The sequence below is a fragment of the Falco peregrinus genome, chromosome 12 (genome assembly GCF_023634155.1).
Source record: "Falco peregrinus isolate bFalPer1 chromosome 12, bFalPer1.pri, whole genome shotgun sequence".
Taxonomy (NCBI): Eukaryota; Metazoa; Chordata; class Aves; order Falconiformes; family Falconidae; genus Falco; species Falco peregrinus.
In genome coordinates this window covers 3,932,556-3,952,227 of record NC_073732.1, presented here as the reverse complement: position 1 = coordinate 3,952,227, position 19,672 = coordinate 3,932,556, and the positions used below count along the sequence as shown (strand labels likewise).

The 19,672-nt window shown below is 41.8% G+C and overlaps 1 protein-coding gene and 1 long non-coding RNA gene across 4 annotated transcripts in view; one reads left to right on the top strand and one right to left on the bottom strand.

The window, feature by feature from the left end:
- Window positions 1–4,550: 4,550 nt before the first annotated feature.
- Window positions 4,551–19,672, bottom strand: part of UGGT1 (UDP-glucose glycoprotein glucosyltransferase 1) — a 46,183-nt gene continuing 31,061 nt past the window's right edge. For both annotated transcript variants that reach the window (XM_027779552.2, XM_027779553.2), the window contains 12 exons: window positions 17,374–17,532; window positions 15,481–15,566; window positions 15,061–15,145; window positions 14,421–14,509; window positions 13,843–13,947; window positions 13,163–13,247; window positions 11,663–11,845; window positions 10,309–10,469; window positions 9,686–9,800; window positions 8,941–9,057; window positions 8,426–8,585; window positions 4,551–7,974 (listed from right to left, as the gene is read on the bottom strand). In XM_027779552.2, coding sequence (XP_027635353.1) covers window positions 7,949–7,974; window positions 8,426–8,585; window positions 8,941–9,057; window positions 9,686–9,800; window positions 10,309–10,469; window positions 11,663–11,845; window positions 13,163–13,247; window positions 13,843–13,947; window positions 14,421–14,509; window positions 15,061–15,145; window positions 15,481–15,566; window positions 17,374–17,532 — 1,371 coding nt within the window. In that variant the 3' untranslated portion in view covers window positions 4,551–7,948. The remainder of the gene's footprint in view (window positions 7,975–8,425; window positions 8,586–8,940; window positions 9,058–9,685; window positions 9,801–10,308; window positions 10,470–11,662; window positions 11,846–13,162; window positions 13,248–13,842; window positions 13,948–14,420; window positions 14,510–15,060; window positions 15,146–15,480; window positions 15,567–17,373; window positions 17,533–19,672) is intronic.
- The window catches only part of LOC114010736 (uncharacterized), a 35,094-nt gene continuing 31,004 nt past the window's right edge, over window positions 15,583–19,672 (top strand). For both annotated transcript variants that reach the window (XR_008749476.1, XR_003552356.2), the window contains exon 1: window positions 15,583–17,180. This is a non-coding gene — a long non-coding RNA (uncharacterized LOC114010736). The remainder of the gene's footprint in view (window positions 17,181–19,672) is intronic.

Sequence of the window (19,672 nt, the reverse complement as noted above, 5' to 3'; positions counted from 1 at the left end):
CTTTTCTTTAAAAAAAAAAACCCAAAAATTAAAAAAACACGTAACCAGGCAAACCAAGAACTACATAAAGAGTCTAAAGGCTGAAGGAAATACCTTGAGTTTTGGAAGTCCTTACTGGATATTTACTGTAAATAAACACCTACAGGTAGAGAAAAGGTTGGAGTCTAAGTGTCTAAGATCTGAGACCCATTCTTTTCAGCAGAGCGAGAACAGTAAGTATGTATGAATGGCAGATACTTTCCCCAGAAGAGCCGGGGAGATGCATGACTCTACTGCTGGGAAATAATTTTATGCAAACCAAGCAGTTGGTTCTCTGTTCTGTAGTATCTTTTAGGAGGAAGCAAAGAGCTGTATTCACAGTGAGGTGACTGTGCTCAGTAGAGTGGGAATGGTGAGAAATACAAGTCTCCAGTGAATAGGCAGTGAGACCAGTGAGCCCTGGAATGGGTAGCACATGCAGCATTCCCCCCACCCCCTGCTCAGCGAAGTTACCAGCTGCCCTTTCTTAAAGATGGGTGTGCGTCTTAGTCCTTCCCCTCCCACCTCTAGGAGTTGGAAAAGGTCGCTCATGAGGATTTTTGGCTTTCTGAGTGGTACTGTCAGTGGGTGCCAGGGTGCTTCCCATGCTCCTGGGCAGCTCCCCAGCGAATCGATACCCTCCAGGCACAGCACTGTGGCCAGGCAGGTCCTGCATCTCCAGCTGTGCTTGTGCTCAGGTGCAGGATCAGCATAAAAGCAGCAGAACACTTGGTTGCTTGTCCTGTGTTTCATGGGCTGCCTAGGAGCAGCAGAGGACCCTGCTGTGCCATAATCAAGTACATTTCAGAGTTCCCTATTCCAGATCTTCACACAGAAGAAACTCTGTTCTCATTCCTCATCAAGCCCCCAAGCTGGCTAATAAGGAACAAATTCAATGTATTCCAAGCACAGGGCAATCTGTCTTAGCAATGATCTTAATAAAGTCTAGTCAGCAATAAACCCTGGTAGTCAGAAGTGATTTTCCTTGAGTGTCCTGATTAGGGAATGCTGTTCAATTATCTGGATTCCAGCGAGCAGCTGGCATACATGCTGCAGACAGAACGGGAGAGTGGGGGAGAGGTCTTTAATTATCTTCAAGTCAGCAAAGATCAGTGTGTTGAATCAAAACAGATGGAGTGTATAATCCACTAGCAATACTTGTGATTGGGTAAATATAGTTACATGGCAGAGAGGAGGAAGGCAAAGCAAATGGAGAGGAATTTCCTTGTGGGTAGGCTTTGAATGTTGGTATATTTACCCTGTCACTGGTAGCCAAGGTGGAAGCGGGAAGTGTAAATACAGCGTGAAGAGTGAACCTCTGTGGGGACTTACAAGGCCACTCTGGGGAAGTGGCAGGGTTTGGGAGAGTCACTTCCTTGCAGAACCTTGTGCTTTGTGTTCCGCTGGCCATGGCTGTGTTACAGATGGCAGGTTTGTGAGTCTCTTGGTTCCAGAGAGTACAGGTTTAATTCCTTTTGTGGGGTGCACTTCAGGCATTTCTGCAGCGACTGCAAATCAGGCTGGACTTGTCAGACAAAGTAATTAAAGACATTCTCTGGAAAGCTTTGAGCCAGTGGGATGTGTGACAAAGGCACCGTACAGCTGCTGGATGGAGTGGGAATACTGGTGGGAGTTCAGTGCTCTTTCTGGTTCCCAGTTGTGAGGTTTGCAGCTACACTCTGAGCATGTCCACTCAGCATCGGGCGGCAGTGGGAGGACTGACCTGAGCAGCTTGCCAAAGCCCAGCAAGAACTTCCAACTAGAAGCCCCTGTGATTGCCTAGACTGATTTATGGGGTTTTCTGTGGTGATGCAGACTTCAGGTGTCTGCTAGGGACAGGACTGACCCCAGTGGCCCTTTCTGCAAGGGGTGCTAGCTGGGTGTTGGAACGGCACAGAGCTGTGTGGAGGCAAAAAGTCACTGGTGGTAGGATAGGAAAAGCTGTTGGACCCTGAGCGCAGCTGAGCGTGCTGGTGTGTGCTGTGTGCTGAATTGCAGGGAAGGTTTTGTATGCACAGGCACTGCTGCGTGTCTTGGACAGGGACCCAGGCCAAACCAGTGATCTAGAGGATTCCTTCAGGCATAGCGAAGTGTGCATGGAAGACTGGCATGGGGTACCTCTGCTACTACTTCTAAGCCCCAGTGATAAAGGCACTGTAACTATTATAATTTGTTTAACTCTGAAGTGCATTTTAGTGACTAATTTTTCATCTTGTTATGTCAGTGCAAGTGTTTGATCAATAGATGGAAAAAGGCAGCAAGAGCAGCATCTGGCAATGTGGTTTCTTCACCTGGAGACTGCTTACCCTCATGTGGCTGTATGTCTGCTCCCCAGTTAGAGCTTAAATGGTACAAGCCAAAGGAGAAATGAATCAAGTGCCTGTGGTGTGTGTAGAGGCTTCTCCTCCCTTTCATCTCTACTGTGTGGACAGGAGATGGATTTGAGATGCTGTACACCAGAAGCAGCACTAAACAGAGCTTTGGGTGAAGTACTGCTTTAATTTTGTGGCAGACTCTTTGATAGAGGCATCATGCTTCCTGACTGAAGGATGGCTCAATAAGGAAATGAAATGCTGCTTGGGGAGGAGCCTAGAGGTGAGGTGAGCTTTGCCGCACTGTGTTACGGGGAGGTTAGCTAGTGCTCCGGCGAAGCTCTGGTTGCAGGTTCATACAGCCTAGGTGTGAGATGCCAGAGGCAGGGGCTGCCACTGGTGTGTGTTTCTCGTTCTGCAGGTACCCTTGCACCTCATAATGCCCTCGGGTAACCTTGGACCTCTGCTTTTCAACTGCCTCTTGTCCTTTAAACAGGACCATAACAGAACAACGAGCATCCTAAAGTGCTTGCCACCTCCTAACTGAAACAAGCCAGAAGCAAACTGGCTTTTCCTCGACTGCGGTTCTGTTCCTTAAGTTCCCTGTATCAGTCCCCCGTCCCTGTCATGTGTCCCCTCCCAACACAGATCTTCTGGCTGCCTTTACTAGTATGTAGAATGACTGAGCAGCTCTTCAGGTGTAACTTGCTGGCAGTGAAAGACATCTCAGGCTGAAGAAAGGTTGAGTGGCAGGAACATGTTCTGCTGCTGTAAGAGCACATCCATAGGCGATATGCAGCAGACGGTGGTACCCGTTGGTGTGGGGCTACGTTGTGGACACGCTGGTATCTGCCTGTAGCATAAAGCTGCAGCCTCAGCACGGGGTGGGGTGGGCAGTCCCCACGGGAGCCTCGCTATTAGGGTGCACCGTGATGCCCGAGTCCCCCCCAGCTGTTAATTCAGAGCAGGGCAGTGAGTCGTGCACTGGCGAAGCTGTTGCTGCTTCTTGATGAGCGCTAGACACAGGTGCTGGAAAATATTTTAAAGATTGCTGTCAGGACAGTGAATGGGCAGGTTGGCCACTGTTGAGTAATGCCTTGCACATGTGGCAAGAAGTCCGGCGACAAGCCAGAACATGCTGGGCTGGCTTCCTTCAAGAGCTGCCTTTGGTGTGTCAGAGCACGGAAGGAGGCAGCCTGCACCATGGGGGCTGACGGCTGGAGGAAAGCGCTTCCTGACACATTTACATCGAGTGAGATGCAGTATTACATGGCTGAAGTTGCAGGGATGTGTTGACAGAGTTGGCAGGGTGGAGGGGAACAGGACAGTTGGCCCATCAAAAAATGTGTTGTATTCAGGCTAATACAATTTTAAAGATAGGGGTTTGTACAAAGAGATTCAGAAGTACTTTTTCTCATTTAAGCTAGCTCTTTTGGGGTGGAGAGAAATCGGCCTCAGACATAAAACCATGTACTGATGTACAGTCGTATGCTTAAGTATGTACTTTGAAAACTAAAAGGGGGGGGGGAGGTGCAAACCCCCTTATTGGTAGAAGAGGCAGTAGGTGTTTATCCTTTCTGGCTGCTTCCTTGTCCTGTTTGAGTTGTCTCCTAGGATTTGTTGTCATTTTCCAACCCTGGCCAAGTTCAAACAGCCAACTGTAGGAAACCAAATCCGTATTTCTATGGCATTCAAGTGAGCTTTCTGTGTAAAACTGTCTATTTTTATAGCTCTTCGATTAATAAAGATGCTTTGGTTGAGAGGCTTTTCTCAGAGTCCCATAGGAGTTTGGAATCCATTCCCAACTCTGAACGAGACCCAAACGTGCCTGTGTAGTTGGAGGTATTATTTGAGAAACACTGACTTTTCTGAGTGCTTACTGTGAATGTATCAGTATAAAACTTAATCAAATGAGGGAAACTGATGCAGAAATACCTTTTTTATTAGTAGTAGGTGAAGCTGAAAAAACCCCACAACTCTACCTCAAATGTAAAGTATTTCTATCATTTCTTTAACAGAAGTGTCTCAGTTTAGGGGTTACTTTAATACCGTGAATAACAAGGGACTGGCTTGGAGAAGGAACTCTTTACTTTTCCTTTCTGGAAGCTTTTCAGCAGTATCCCAACACTTGAATACAAGAGTAAGTGAAAAATGTCCTCTAAGCAACTCCATTAAAACATCAGTTCCCAGACCCAAAGTAATTGACAGGAGAGGCATGGGTAAAGAACAGAAAAGGCTTTATTATATTATATATAGACAGATCTGATTGTTGCCACTGTATGGGGAAACGCACTGTAATCTCAGTTCAGGTTACACTCAGTAGAGTAACTCCCAGGATCGTGGGTCAGTAGGGAGCAGCGCCACACCGAGTTACGGCATATTCTTGAACAGATTACAGAGGATTTGGATATGCGAAACAATTTGTATTAAAAAAAAAAAAAATTGGCTTCTATGACTGTGACTGGATTACTGCTTTGTACATGACCTACCCCTTTCATTTTCTTTATAACCCATCCCCCAATAGCTAAATGAAAGAGAAATCTTAAAAATGTATCTCTCTGCTGTTTGTTTTCTAGTAAGGCAGTGAAATCTTCCTTTTAAAATACTGGGCGTTTTTCAGGGTGAAGTTTTCACCAAGAGGGCAAGCTGCTTGTGTCCAGAGATTGGGAACAGTGTCATCACTTCACCGCAAAGTGCCCTTTCTAGTCTGAGGGATCCAAAATTATGTTGTGACCTCTATAATCCCCATTTTCTGGTTTTTGTTACCAGTCTTACTAGTTTACTGGAACAGGCCATCAGTGGTGTGATCAGAAGCAGCTCTATTTCAGTAATCATCTTACTCTGAGATGCTTTCAAGATGGAGCTGTCAAAAGATTTTTCTTTTTAAAGGCCCAGTTGAGCACTACAAGCAAGCATATGTACAGAGCCAAAATAAGTCACTGCTCTCCTCTGTGATTGTTGTTCTTGTGTGCAAATAAGTAGTGGCTTCCCAGGAAAAACTGGAATAGTTCACATTCAGAATTATTAGTACCATGTGCATTTGAAAATGTACTTGAGAACAGGTACAGGACTCTTAAGAGCACTGTGAAATACTTATCCTTAATAAAATCTGAACAGAAAGCATGGTCTCTGTGAAGCAGAGGGAACAAAAATACTCTCCATAGCTTAGTAGGTCTTACAATTTTTAAAAAAGAAATATGCAGTGTGGGTGTTTAAGTACATACATTAACTATTAGAATGGAGGAGCATAATTAGAGAAAACTATTCTGTAACTGACATTTAATTTAAAAATATTTTCTTCTTATTCAACTCCAAACAAGGCATTGTAAAATACTGTGCTGAATTTAAGAGGTTACTTTTTTGCAAAAAGCTTGCAGTTTTCTTGTTCTGAGAGCTTGGGCAGATGTGGTCCTCACCCACACACCATCCCTCCTAGGTGGTCTGCTGTCCCTGTCCACCCCTGGATATAACAGCGGTGTACAGCTGCTGTCTACCTGATCCTGTGCCATTCCGTGTGCTCCAAAGAGGCTTAAGTAGTTTGTAGCTGAACATAGAAAGGGTAATCTTACATGTGCTGTAGTATCTGTTTAAAATAGGCTAATGAATGTAGTATGCAAGTACTTTAATTTGTTGGCAGGCACATGATTGTTTTTTACATTAAAAAAAAAAAAAGTCCTTCCAGTGTAAGTCTGCTTACCCTTAACTGGAACAGTTTTGATGGGAAGCATAAGCCACTTGAATTTACAGAGCATCAGGGAGACTATCTGACTGTAAAAACCCACAACGCAGAAAAGACCTAAGCCGGTAACTCATACTCTGTAAGCTCCTGGTCTGATACCCAGCCCCCCGTGTTTGCATAGCTTTCCCTCTGGAGAGGGGGTGATTATAAACTCCTTTCCCACACCTTTCTACAGCTGCCCCCTTTCAATACTCACCAGCAGTGTATGTGCAGTGTCACTGATGAGTTTAGTGACCTTGTCACTGGTGCCAGCAATATGCATTTAAGGGACCCCAGCTATTTCTTTTAACGTGTTTTTTTAAGAGTTTGGGTTAGGGATTTGGGCCCTTTCTTGAGCTTCCTGGAGAAAAGCTACTTTTCTGTTCAGTTGCCATATTAAACAGTTTACACACTACCACTGGTGTCTTTCAGATTCCTCCTAAACACATACAGGATGTATAATAACAGTAACTCTAGATGAGTATCTGAAGTCAGGATTATCTTTACCGTGAGGCTCTTGCAGCACAGAACATTCACCCATATAAAAACATGGGAGGCAGAAATGATCCCAGTTTGGATTTCTAAAGCAGCACCACATAGGGAGCTATATTTTACTACCAGAAATACCACTTTAGTTCTTACACTTCAACTTCTCAGTGTTCTAGGGAGCAGACGGTAATCCTACAGAATGAGGGAAATGGGGTTTGAGGATTTTTGTTTTAATTAGTACATTCGTAACACAGAACTATGGCAGTATCATCTTTTAAAATTAAGACATGAATATGAATGAGAAAACTAGACCAGGGTAATTAATCCTTGCAGGAAAATGTTTTCTTGTCTGTGCAAGAAAATGAAAACAAATGCAGGTGAAATATTCAGAAACCCCAAAATCAAATTAGGACCGTAACATGTGCAAGCATAAAGGATGATCAAGGACTGAGTGTGAACTAAAGCTTAAGACCTAAGAACTCCAAAGTTTTTATTGATGCGACGTCTCTGTTTGAAGAAAAATAAAGTTAATGAAATTTACATGATGATAAACTTCCAAGCTTCCACAGATTTTTCATAAACAAAAAACATTCATGATTCAGTGAACCACAGCCAACAGTAAGGCCCTACCAGTTTTGCAGACTGATTTAATCTTTGAGGAGGAAGGAAGGAGGGCACTTTGATTCAAGTCAGATGGGCTAGGATGAACTGAGCTGTCAAATTCAATGTTCTGCTCACTTTGTAAGCTTAGGAATTTGAGTCTGGATGGGTGTTGAAATAGTTTCTGATAGCTTTACATTAAGCCAAACCTTCAAAAGTTGGGCAATAAACAAAGACAGGAAATAGAGAATCCAAGTAATGCTGGATTTGTTACAAAATCAAGGGCATATGGAACAAATCTGAGAAACATTTCCAACCATTTGAAAACTTGCAGATAAAACAGTATCCCGAATTCAAGACATGATGCTAAGCCTTTCAATGTTACCTGGAAAAATTATCTCCATCATTTGAGGTTAGGACTGACGCTGTAGCCAACAGCTCAATGAGTCTGTGATTTCCAGGCTCTCAAGTTAGATCTGAGGCTAACAGGATCTTCATCAGTGGTGGAGGCAGCAACAGCTGAAGGAACAGGCTGTGGCTTTTCCAGTGGATTTTGAAGTTTTGTTTCTGAAATGCTAAATTCCATCATGGGCTCTTTCATCTCCACCACAGGTGCAAAAAAACAGTAATGCTAATTCCAGCAATCCAGATCCTATTTCATATGCAGAAATTAACCCAAAGGCAAGTAATAAAAATGCATACATCATCCCATTCAATTATTCAGCAGTTTTGCAGACATACCAGAAAAAAAAACTAGTTTCATTATAAAAATTGTCTATGAAACAGTCTAACTTGAGTTTTTCTCCATGGATCATAATTCCACATGTGCTGCTGGATCTGTAGAAGAGAAGAGAAAAAAATGAGCACTCTGTTTCCAGCTGCCTCAATTGGCAGAGTGGTTTGAAAATTGGTATATAAACCCCCAAAGACTTGTTCTTTGCAAAGTTACCAGTGACTGAAGAACAATTCATACCCATTGGGCATAGCGGTGCTTTAATTAATGGTTAAGATAAGGCCAAGCTTATAAAATTGCGGGATCAGGGAGGGTCTTTAACAGAACTGGCACAAGTATGCAATATAGCTCTCTGTTAGAGTCTAAGTTTCAGTCAGGCTAAGTTACACCAGCCTCAGCCAACAAGGCTTTCTGGCCCATTAAAACACACGGATTATTTAACAGAGCCTCCAAGCAAGCCTTGGCACGGCGCAAGCTTACAGTGAACGAGCACACACCTTAACCCCCGTCCAAACAGGCAGGAAGAAGGTCAAAGTAGGGAAACAGAGAGATTACCATGTATGTGTTGTCCTGGCATCTTAGCTGGCGTTCCCATTTCTTTTTCTTTCTGGAAAAGACTCTGGAGCAGTTTGATTTCTTGATCGTAGTCCTGCCATTCTGGAACTATACGCATCGCTGCTTGCAACTTGGGCTCTTTGGTCATTGGGTTATTACACTGTAAACAAAACGCACAAACTGTTCAGACACTTAATGCATAAAAAAGGTTTATTTACCAAATAGAGGTATGGTTCCCTCTGGTGGAATTAATCTGTTGTTGGTGAACAAGACATGCTTGTATTTTAGCTAGAGTACAGTGTTGAAGTCTTTCCAAATTTGTAATAATGCCACTGCTCCAAGTGAGAGAGAGAAAAGCTGAAGGAAAAATCTCGAAGTGCTGAAAACATGTAAGTAACAATACAGGATGACATGCCTAGATCAGAGGAAGGGAAATGCCTCTAAAACCGGTCACTGTATTTTACTATGGTTTTTTTACATTACATTACAGAATGAGGGAGCCATGCTACACTTACCAGATCAATGGTTTTTGCTCTCTTCTTTGAGGAATCATCACACCATGTTTCACACCACAGCCACTCCTGTGGGAGCGATTTAATTGGCACCTGGTGGATCATGTTGTTAGGCAAATCCTGTTGTAAAGAGCAAGAGTTAGTAGCAGTTCCCACAGGGTGCAGGGTAGGAGGAACCACACCTCAGCCAGCCAGTACTGAGAAGTTTAACTTGTGTAGCTTTTTTCCCAGTGCAAATGAAAAGTGATGTATCAACTTTCCATGCCAAACAAAGTCCTTTGGAAAAAAACCTGCATACAACTGTTATTCTTATTTTGTTGGAATTCAATTACTTAGCAAACAGTATTAAAGCAGTAATATGAATCCAGTATTAAACCTGTACTGGACCAGTCTGGAAGACTATTATTAATTAAAATCATTGTGTTATTTTTTCCATCCACCACAGTACAAGCCTTCCTCCCATGTTATTAAGTCAGTGCACAGTAAAGCACTCTGAGCTGGGTAGCTCCAGAAACAAGTATCCAGCTGCATTATGTATTTATCTTGGAGTATACTGGAAAATTTGATAGTCTTAAGACATTTAAGGGGAAGATGTTGTTTCCACCCACCAGTGAAATCTGATGCTATCAACATATGCCTCATTCGAAGGGACTGCTGCTGGCATCTGGCTGTGATTGAAGTTTGGCCAGGAATGGAGAGGTCCCAACCTGCCATCATACCCCAGTAAAACAACACAATAAAAACACACCTGATCAAGGTTGGACAGACTGTTGGGATCTTGACTAAGGCCCTGATACTGTCCTCTGAGTCGATCGCCAGCTGCTATCTTTCTGAACTTCTTCAGATCCACAACATACAGAGCACTACATGGAGATGATGCAATTAGTAATGACATTTGATTGATGGGTAACTTACTGCAGCCCCAATAGACCCCGAGATATAATACGCTAAAACAATCTCTTGGTGGCAGTACATCAAATTATCTAATACAAGGCAGGAGAGCAGTTCTAACAAGATCATGGCACATACAAAAAAAAAAAAATTGCAACAAGTCTATCTTAGCTTTGCTGTCATGCAGTCCCTTCTTCCAACATTTGTTATTAACAAATGAAGATGTCTGGTTAGTTAACACTTCAGTTCTTTTAACACTTCAGTTCTTCATCTGTAAAAGCTGTAGCATACTGAAAGTAACTTCAGTGTCCCTAGTGCTTCAAATGGACCATAGGCAATGGAACCTTGAAGAGGCAACAGTAAGCAAAAAGTGGTTCACTGCAGTGTTGTTTGTATACCTCAGCTAGTTTTCTGCTAGTTCTATGTAGTAGTAACAAAAGCTTTCTCCCTCAATTTTGAAAAAGCTGAATTCTTCAGTACCTGATATGGTATTTTCTTCCAGCTAAATGACTTGCCCAGTAACCTGATTTCCAGAACCTGTAGCCATCCATTTCTCTTCGACTGTCACAGAACGGAGTATATCCATAAGGAGCACCATCTAGATTGAAATCTCTTAATTCCTTCAGATCCGTGCGCACAATCTGAAGAGAAAGAACATTTTAGTTTTATTTGTAGAAGCCTGCCGCAGGTCATTTTGAAATGCTGGTCAGGATTTAATCCAATTCAGTTACCTGTTACGCTGCAGTCTTTTGCATTGTGTATATGTAGTAAAGAAACACAGCACAAAAGGCATTGTCTCCCCTGCCCATAGAGCTGAAGCAACTAAAATACAGCTTAAAATAATCTGATAGGGGCTTGGTTTGACAGCCGAAGTGCCAAGTTGTTGCTTAATAAGCAGCAAGAATTCTCACTAGACATGAACTCTACTGTGATCCTTTGTATCCCTTCCTCTTGAAAGTCTGCAAACCCTTCAGGGACGAAGGCTTTGTAATGTCTTTTTGACACAGATGTTGCGGCAGTTACACTACTCTAAAAATAACACTCTGGTGGGAAAAAAACCACCATATTAATACCTTTTTTATAATCAGAGCAATAATTACCTAAAATTTGACCAGCAAAGCTACAAATTTATCCAAGGTGACACTTCAGCTATCCATTACAAGCTGTAATGGTTTTAACTGACGGGATCATACTGCACATGTACCAGAACACCTAAGGCATTTCATACTTCTGCATTGATAATCTGTACTTCACTGTTTCATATATGTTTTCAAAGGAGTATTTTGGGCAGCTCTCACTGCACATATATCCTGTAATTCCAAACCTTTCAGGCAGTAAGCACATCCAAAGCCTTGTAGACACAGTTTGCTCTGCAGCAGGGCTCAGCTCCATGCAGAGCTAGGGTCCCGCTAGCTCCTCCGAATGCCACCCAGATCCAGCCAAGTTAAAAGCAGGGGGGTGAGAGGGGGCAGGGCATTCTGTGAGTTAGGAAAATACTTCATGTGGTAAGTGACCGGCAGGCTGGGAGAACAGGTGGGACTGGAAGAACGGAAGGGTGAAACAAGAATCTTATTTGGCAAACTAGCCCAAATCACAGCGAGTGATGAGGAACCAAGCAAGGGTTAAAGACAGGCCAGTAAAACCAATCTTTGTGGGAACATACGGAAAAAACAGCGCTCGCTGATGTGCTGCTATAGTTACAAAGTCAACCATCAGTCATGCCTGCAAAGGGCTCAAACTTGCAAGAAATTGTATTCAGAACATAATATTCTTAGAGGAAAAAAAAAATAAAAGAAAAAAGGAAAAGATCAAGTCATTCCAACCTCTGCGTTACCTGATCAGCATCCACAAACAGGATTTTATCAACAGCTAATGGGAAGAGCACATCTAGGAAGAGGATCTTGTAACCCCAGATGATGCGCTGTTTCTCTGTTTGCTGATGAAGCCAGCGTGGCCATTTATACTGGACAAGCTCATACTGGAAATTATACTTCTCTGCCATGTAAGGGATGAACTCCTGCAGAGGGAGAGGGGGGAAAAAGTAGTTTATCTCATTTCTTTGCTCCTCTACCAGAAAAAAGAAAAGTGCATTACAAGAGATAAGATTTCAGTTCTAAGGCATAGAACATTAGAAAATGAAATACAACAAAGAAAACCGTTTCATTGTTACTTCAAACAATGACATAACCCCAAACTGAACAATCAGTGCAAACTGTAAAGCCAACTATCATAAGGCAACTAAATATTTTGGCATTTTTCCCCACATAATTACTTATGAGCCATTTTATAGTCACCCACAGATCAGTTTAAAAGAATGCATTACTCAAATAATAAAATTTCACAGATGGGAGAATTATTATTTAGGACTGTTACACAAAGCAGTGTAAATGGGAATAATAAAATGAGAGAAAAAGAATCGGGAGACATTTTTTGCTGGAACAGCTTGGCCCACTGTCAAATCAGTTGAGCTTATTATCTGTGAGGCTCGTTCTGACCCCGGGGGAGGCCAGGGTGAGCCAGGGGGGGGATGCTGCTGCAGCAGGGCTGCGGGGGGAAGCACACAGCAGCACCACCCAAGAGGTGACTGCCAGCAGGGTCACAGCACAGCCCAGGGATTACACCAGCAGAGACACTGCCGATTACGGCCCCTTGGTTTATGCTGAACAGGTGAGATCCTCTAAGAAATGCTACTTCCTAATATTGAAATGTTAGACGTTGCACATTCCTGAAAGTTTTAACATCCATTTACCTCTGGATTCTGTTTTGCATCCTGCTGTTCACGTTACGATACATCACATAATCGGTAAGTATGCCCAGGTGTACTCATTTTGGGCCTGTGTCACTGCCATGCGCTGTTCACGCACCCTGGGCAGTCTGAAACGTGGCCTTCGTGTCTCCTCTTACAAAGCTCTCTCCACACCTAGTCACAGGCACTGCTTCTCTGGTAGGGGCTGGGGGTTTTTCATATGATCTTTCAACCCTTCTCTATTAGATGTAAGTTTATAGCCCTGAATTTTATCTTAAAATCTATACCTTTGTCGTGTGAGTCACAAAAAAAAAGTTCAAATTCTGTCAAGTACAATTTTCCTAATAGGTGCTGTTCTCTTGAATATTTACCTTTTGCATGAGTCCACTGTCAACCTGTTACTTCTCAAAGCTTTCTAGGCAGAACCACCAGCTTATACCAGCTCAGTGCTTTGTAAAAATAGAAGGTATACGGCCAGGTAACTACATAGCTTTACACAATAGCGTGATGCCCAGAGGTTGCAGGTTTGGTTTTGGGTTTTTTTAACTTTTTCCCCACCATAGAATAAATTTCTAACCAGTAACAAACCTTGAACGTAGGTGATAAGTAGTTCTTCAGAAACCAAAACTTTAAAGGAGTCTTAGTGTGTTTCAGCACAGACAACATCATTATGCTATCAAAAGAAAAAAAATAAGGCATTTAACAGGAACAATTGCCACCCACTAGGATCAGCTGTGTAACAGATTACAAATTGCTATTTTACATTAGCCTAACTGCAGTTAATGTGTCAGGTAACTGATCTTCACGCATGAAGAAAAAGTGGGGAGCGTCAGTCTATTGCAAATTGCTTAATTTTATCTATAAAATTACTAACACACACACGCACACACACACAATCTATATATTTTAACTAGTCATAGAATAGACAACCTGTTGGCTTTCAGTCCTTTAAGAACAGAAGCTCAGATTCTTTTCCAAAGCAACTATGACTTATAACTTAACAACACATTTTTATTTGGTTATATTGTAGTGAGAAAATTTAGGACAGCAACATACCATCTATTAAACTAAGTCTATTTTGAAGGTATGAATGTTATGCAGACAAAAGTTCCTATAATAAAGTAGATGCAAAATCTAGAGCACTTGTGAGCTGCTGAAAAAGCGTTGTTTTTTTTTTTACATTCTTGCAAGTTCTAACCTTTTTCCTTGTGGTAAGAAGGGCACACAACCACCATTTGAGACCCCTGGATTATAAATTCTGAACTAACCGTAGGAATCTTTCATATAGGTGTCCTGAAGCCACAGAGAATATATTTAGTACATCATCTTTATCTTGTTTTGCATCTTCATTCTTTTGTCCCCCTGTGAATCCCCTGAAAGGACAAATGTTTTTATGTAAAGGACAAGACAGTAAGGGCCAGCTATATAGGAAGGAGCGCAACAGATTATAAATGGCAGCAGTGTTGGCCTAACACAGTACAGCTGCAGGGTTTGGTGTCCCCAGGCTGGTCAGGGAATCCTCCACAAGGCCGCACGCTGCAGACACAGATGTGGAAGACCCAGTAGCTTATGTATGAAGACCTATTTAGATGAAAGACTGCTGGCCCAGATGCAGCTCCTGGAAATGAACGAGGTTTTCAGGCTCCCAGGTAGCAGTGAGGGTAAAGGAAGGTAGGCAGGTGCAAACCAGTAGCCCAGTTCTCTGGAAACAGAGAGGTCCTATGAAAGACAGCCCTAAATTCAAACAGTCTTAATAGACAGCTATAGAATATCGCAGACATAACTGCATCATCAAGTAGTTTCCCAGTTTCAAAAGACTTGCAGGTTAATATTGAGGTAGTTTTACCATTTGAGAGATTCCCAAAATCCAGATTCATTCTCACTGGTACCATCACTTAGCAGATCTTCATTCATCATATCTAGTTTTTTCTGAACCTACAAAGCAGAACATTGCTTTAGTGAGTGAGTGGCACCACATCCTGGGCAAACAGCTACAGAGTGTAACTTTGACACTGACTCTGTCCGCAGCCAGAATCGTGTCTGGTGAGCTGACAGGTAACCGAAGGTGTCCAGAGAAACAGCTCAGGAGGGAACTGTCATTTTCAGAACAGATTTTCAGAAGCTGTTTTCAGACACCAAAGGCACATTAGTCTAGATGGTTAAAATGCTTTGCTAAGAGGTGTTTAGTGACCATCCTTGATGATGGAGACTAGCAAAGAAAAATCCTCAAAGAAACGAACCAACTGTGCTACTCCCCCCACCCCCAAAAAAAACCAAACCCAACACATGTAATTCTCTCCAGTGTCATCAAAAAACCCTAAACAAAGTCTATAGATAATTTCTTCTGTTATTGATACTGTGATGTGAACTTTGTGCCAACTGCCTCAAATGATGCCTGCAGCAAGGGATCATCAGGCCTTAATCAAGTTTCTTCCCCACTATTGATTAGTCTTTTTTAAGAGCAACTCTAGTTTTTAAAAACTCACCTTCACTTTAATGATTTTGCTCTTGAAGTTGTTGAGAACAACAATAACTTCACTAGCTTCAGGTGGAGAGTCTGTGCCATCATGGCTGAAAAGACAGTAAAATACTGACCTTTACTGCAATGCAGAAATAATTATTTCTTCTACACTTTTTTTCTACATGGTATTAAGCCTTAGTACTGTAAAACAGGTTTGAGACATGCAACAAAGTAACAAATACGTCAAGTTGTGCACACGCTGGGTTTTTTAAATGAATTTATTTATTTCATCTCACATAACTTACATTCAGTACAAACTGTAATTTGCTGTTCAGTTCACTATGCTTTGGCAAGGAAACTGTTAAGATTCACATACTACAGTGCCTCCTACCTAGTTCAAAAGTTTCACAAGAAAAAGACTAAAGTATTTCTTATGCTGTCCTACCTGTAGATTCTGTAGATATCCTCAGATCTGCCCTTTCTAAGCCTCAGAGTCCATGCACCAGGATTGGCTTTTAACTGGAAATAACCCTGTGAAGTGAAGAGTATTTGTCAGTTTCCAGAAAATGCGAATGTAGAAGAACAAGTGTTTAAGTCATTTGACCCACTGTTTTATGTCTGAAAATGGTTATTCATAAGCAAGCTGATTCACATAACCTTAAGGCTTTAAAACCCAGGAGAAAAAAACCCAGAAGTTCCATTTGAAATTGTTGCTTTTTCCATAAGAGACAGGGTTATGGAAAGGTCTATCATTATTTGTTAGATAAGAAAAAGTGTTCAGAGCGTGCTGATGTGAACAGTGCAATCCCAAAGTTTTTTTCTGCAAAAGCTTGCCTTCATGAAGGAGTGAGTGGATTTCAAAGCACTGGCTGGTAACTAACTACACAGCACTGCGCAAAAGGTCTGTCTAAAAAACAAAATCTAAATTGATTTTGAAGCTCGACATGCTGGTATTTCATCTACAGCAGGAAATTGTAACATAATTTATATCTTACAAGATCTCTCTTCTACAGAACTTAAATCATTACAATGTGCAATTCAGATATTGTGTACAAATCTTGTTGAAGTTTCAGGTTCCAGATCTGAATCTTTTCTTTTGTGATTTAGACTATTACACCTGCAGAAGATACAAACATTTGTAGTGATGCCTCAGTGTCCCATCCAGTTTTGTACTATAACCCTGTGACCCCAAATACATGCAATTCCATATGTGATCCAGTTAGCTTTAAAAAAAACACACAACAACAAAACAACCCAAAACCTAAAAAAACCAACCACACAGGGCATGTTCCTGGTCTCCTCCTGCCCTTCCACAGCGTAGACACGGAGCGGAGGAATGGGATTCCCAGATACAGCACTGTGTGCTGCAGTACGTACACTTTGGTTTAACTACTTAGAAAGACACCTCCAAGCCATTAAAGCTTTATTCCCTAAAATACACAGTGTGATCACACATAAAATAAGGGTCATCTTCCTTTCTACAATAAGAAATATTACATTATAGGATATATTCTGGCTAAGAAAAGGTGATGAATGTAGGAATTTTAAAATAAACATTTAGCAGCAGTAAACATTTTTTCTTGCTTTCCCTTTAATATATTTACAGATTCAAAAAAAAAACCCCAAACCACAAAAGGCAGTTTACTCAAGTTTCTAACTAACCTTACATGTCAAGAAAATATTCCAGGGGCTAACTTCCCTTGCCATGATCTCAGTCCATTACCTCTCTCATTGCCCAGTGCAGACACTGCAAACAGACTGATCCCTTAAGCAGCTGCCTTACAAAAGCAGCTGCAGGGAACAATCACATGCTTGGATTTCCATCACCTTTTCTCAACCAAATTAAGCAATTCCCATTCTTCGACGCTTGCTTTATTTTCTAGAATGTCAACTGTTCTTGCTGACTTCTCTCCATTTGTTCCACAGATCTCCTGAAGAAATGGGTCCCAAAATAAGACAGCTGTACACCCGAGGCTCACAGTACCCACAGCAGATGGTCTAAAGACTACCCAGTCTAAAAAAAAAACAAACCAGAACCACCTGACCTTCCCTGAAAGAGTCACTTAAGAACACTGGCATCATTATAAGATATTCCTGACGACCCCTCTCAGCAAGCTGAAGGGAAAGGAGTACATCTTGAAAAAGGTAAGAAACAAGTACGCTGCAAGGTTGTAGGCTTAATGTTAGGAATGATGTGGTTCCGATGTTTGCAAGCAGCTGTGCCGTGTAACACCACATATCCGTAACTCACATAGTAGAAAATACTCAGAGGTTTATGCAAGTCATGGTGCTGACTGGAAAACCAGTTACTTGTTGCCAGTTTCAGTCAAATGCTTACCAAGTTGGCCATAACAATAGTATCAACAATGACAGGACTGGTTGAAGTTCCTAGTGTAAACTGGAGTCCCCGAGGTGGCTGTCCAGTAGTAATATCATAGCAGTGTCCTTCCAGAAGCAGATACTCTAACTCATACTCTGCAGCTACAACATTATCCACCTGTAAGGAGAAGATACTGCTGAATTCAGCAATAGCTGCAGAGTGCAAATTTTTAGTGATTCAGTTACTCTCTAAAATAGCCACAGTAATTAAATAACAATTTTACCAGAGTAATTTTATTAAATAAATACCTAGAAAGCCTCAAAGAGCTCAGCTCCTTTGAGTGACAAATTTCATACACATATTCTTAAGTGTCCCTGACCAAAAAGGTTTGAATCTCAAGGGGTGAGATGCTAGGATAAGAGAAGGGAAGGACTGTTGCTCTATTTTATAGTTATGATTTTTTCAACATTTATTGGAGAATGTAGTCAAGTAAGTGATTGGTTTGACATCTCATAAAAAGTATATGATGGGCTCAAGAACGCTGACTCTAAATCTCTTTAAAGCTAGTCTCGTCTAATATTTATTAGGTGAAATAAATGTTTTGTTTTGCTCTGCATTACTCTTAGTGTGCTACGGTACTGTCAGAAATAGCAAATCCTTTTTCCTACATCAAAAAAGTCATGCCAAGGAAGGAAAAACCCACAAACCCAAAAACCTTGGGTCCCTACCAGACTACATTCAGATGTAGCCTAAATAAATAATAGTATTATTTAATAAATAAAGACACTAAATAAGCAAAATATTAGTGAATCTCACAAAGCATCTTCTCTCATTGCACATCCAAAATAACAGTTTAATTGCTACAGCACCAACAGACTGCACATTAGGAATTGGAAATTGTGCATCTGCAAAAGTAAAGCTACTGCTTATTTGGAGGTGCAGGATGGTACTTTGAATGCCTGAAGCGTTTAATCCCCCTCCCAGGCTTTCAGTTAATTTAAGGGGGACAAGGGAATTGGACGCTTGAAACATGTAGTAGTAGCGACCATTTGGTGGCTCGTTTAAGGTGTTTCAGTTAGGTTAAGAGATGAAAAACAAAGAAACCCTCAGCCAAAACAAACCCATACAGCACCACACACCCAAGTTTCCTAGATCTCTGAATAGCTAGTAAAGGATCGGCAATATCAGATTCCCCAATGGTATCAGAGAGATGCAAAAGTAAGAGGAGGCTACTAACACAATGTTCAGGGAGAAAAGACACATCTGTAATGATTACAAGGCCGTACAGACGGTTGCTTTTCAAGAGGCCTGTTGGTAAAGGGTCTCACACTGCTGCCACACGTGCAGCGGGCAGGTTTCTGTACTGCAGGAGTCACCACGCAGCTGGGGCTGCTGTGACCCGGCCCAGGGCTGGGCTGGTTTTGGAGCCTGAACTTCCCTCTTGCCTCTAGAGGCAGTTGCTCCAGGTCAGGATTGAGGCATATCGGTGGGGAAGCTTGTCCTGGCCCCCCGTGCCATACTCATTCTGCAGAGAGGGAACTTCAGCCTCCAGAGCTGTCACTCTGGCATCCTTTGCATATGCTGGATTATACATATAAAAATCCTGGGTTTAATATTTCTCTGCAGTTCTTCAAGGCCAACTAAATAAGGGCTTGTTTCAAGGGAAAAGATTATTTGACCACCTCATTTAACAGTTACTATTTAATGTTGCACCCTGAAGTCCAAAATTTTCTACTTTGCATCACAGGTGGATTTTTCTAACTTTAATCTATGTGTTTTTAGTGCCCATCATAACACGGTGCGTAGTGCACTTTGTAACCACTAGCCCACTTTTCTAGATCTCCTGAAAACTACGGAAGTTAACAGCAAAAGGTTAATAATTAGCACAGAATTATCCAGTTCATTAAAGATTAATGAGAATTAACTTGTAAACACAGATACTCTTCTTTTGTTTTTAATGTCCTCCTCCTGCTAAACTCTAGCCCCTTGGATTTTTATTTCGTCCTTATTTTATCCCTGTGTATGTGGGGCAGCACTGCCCAGATCAGTATTGCAACAGTCTAATTTCAAGGCGTGTTCTAGCAGCAGTCAGCTCCTAAACCTGCCACAGCTGAGCGCATTTCTGCTGCACCAGTTTGACTGTTCTATTGGTACTGCGTTTCCTTTTGTGGGCCACAGGACTGTTTGCCAGTAACAAAAGCTGTGAAAATGAACAGGCAGCTAAAAACCAGCTTGGTTGCTTCTGAGAGCAAGTGAAAGTACGTAGAATTTACTTACTGGAACCGGATTCAGACCTTACTTAAAAATTTCTAAAAAG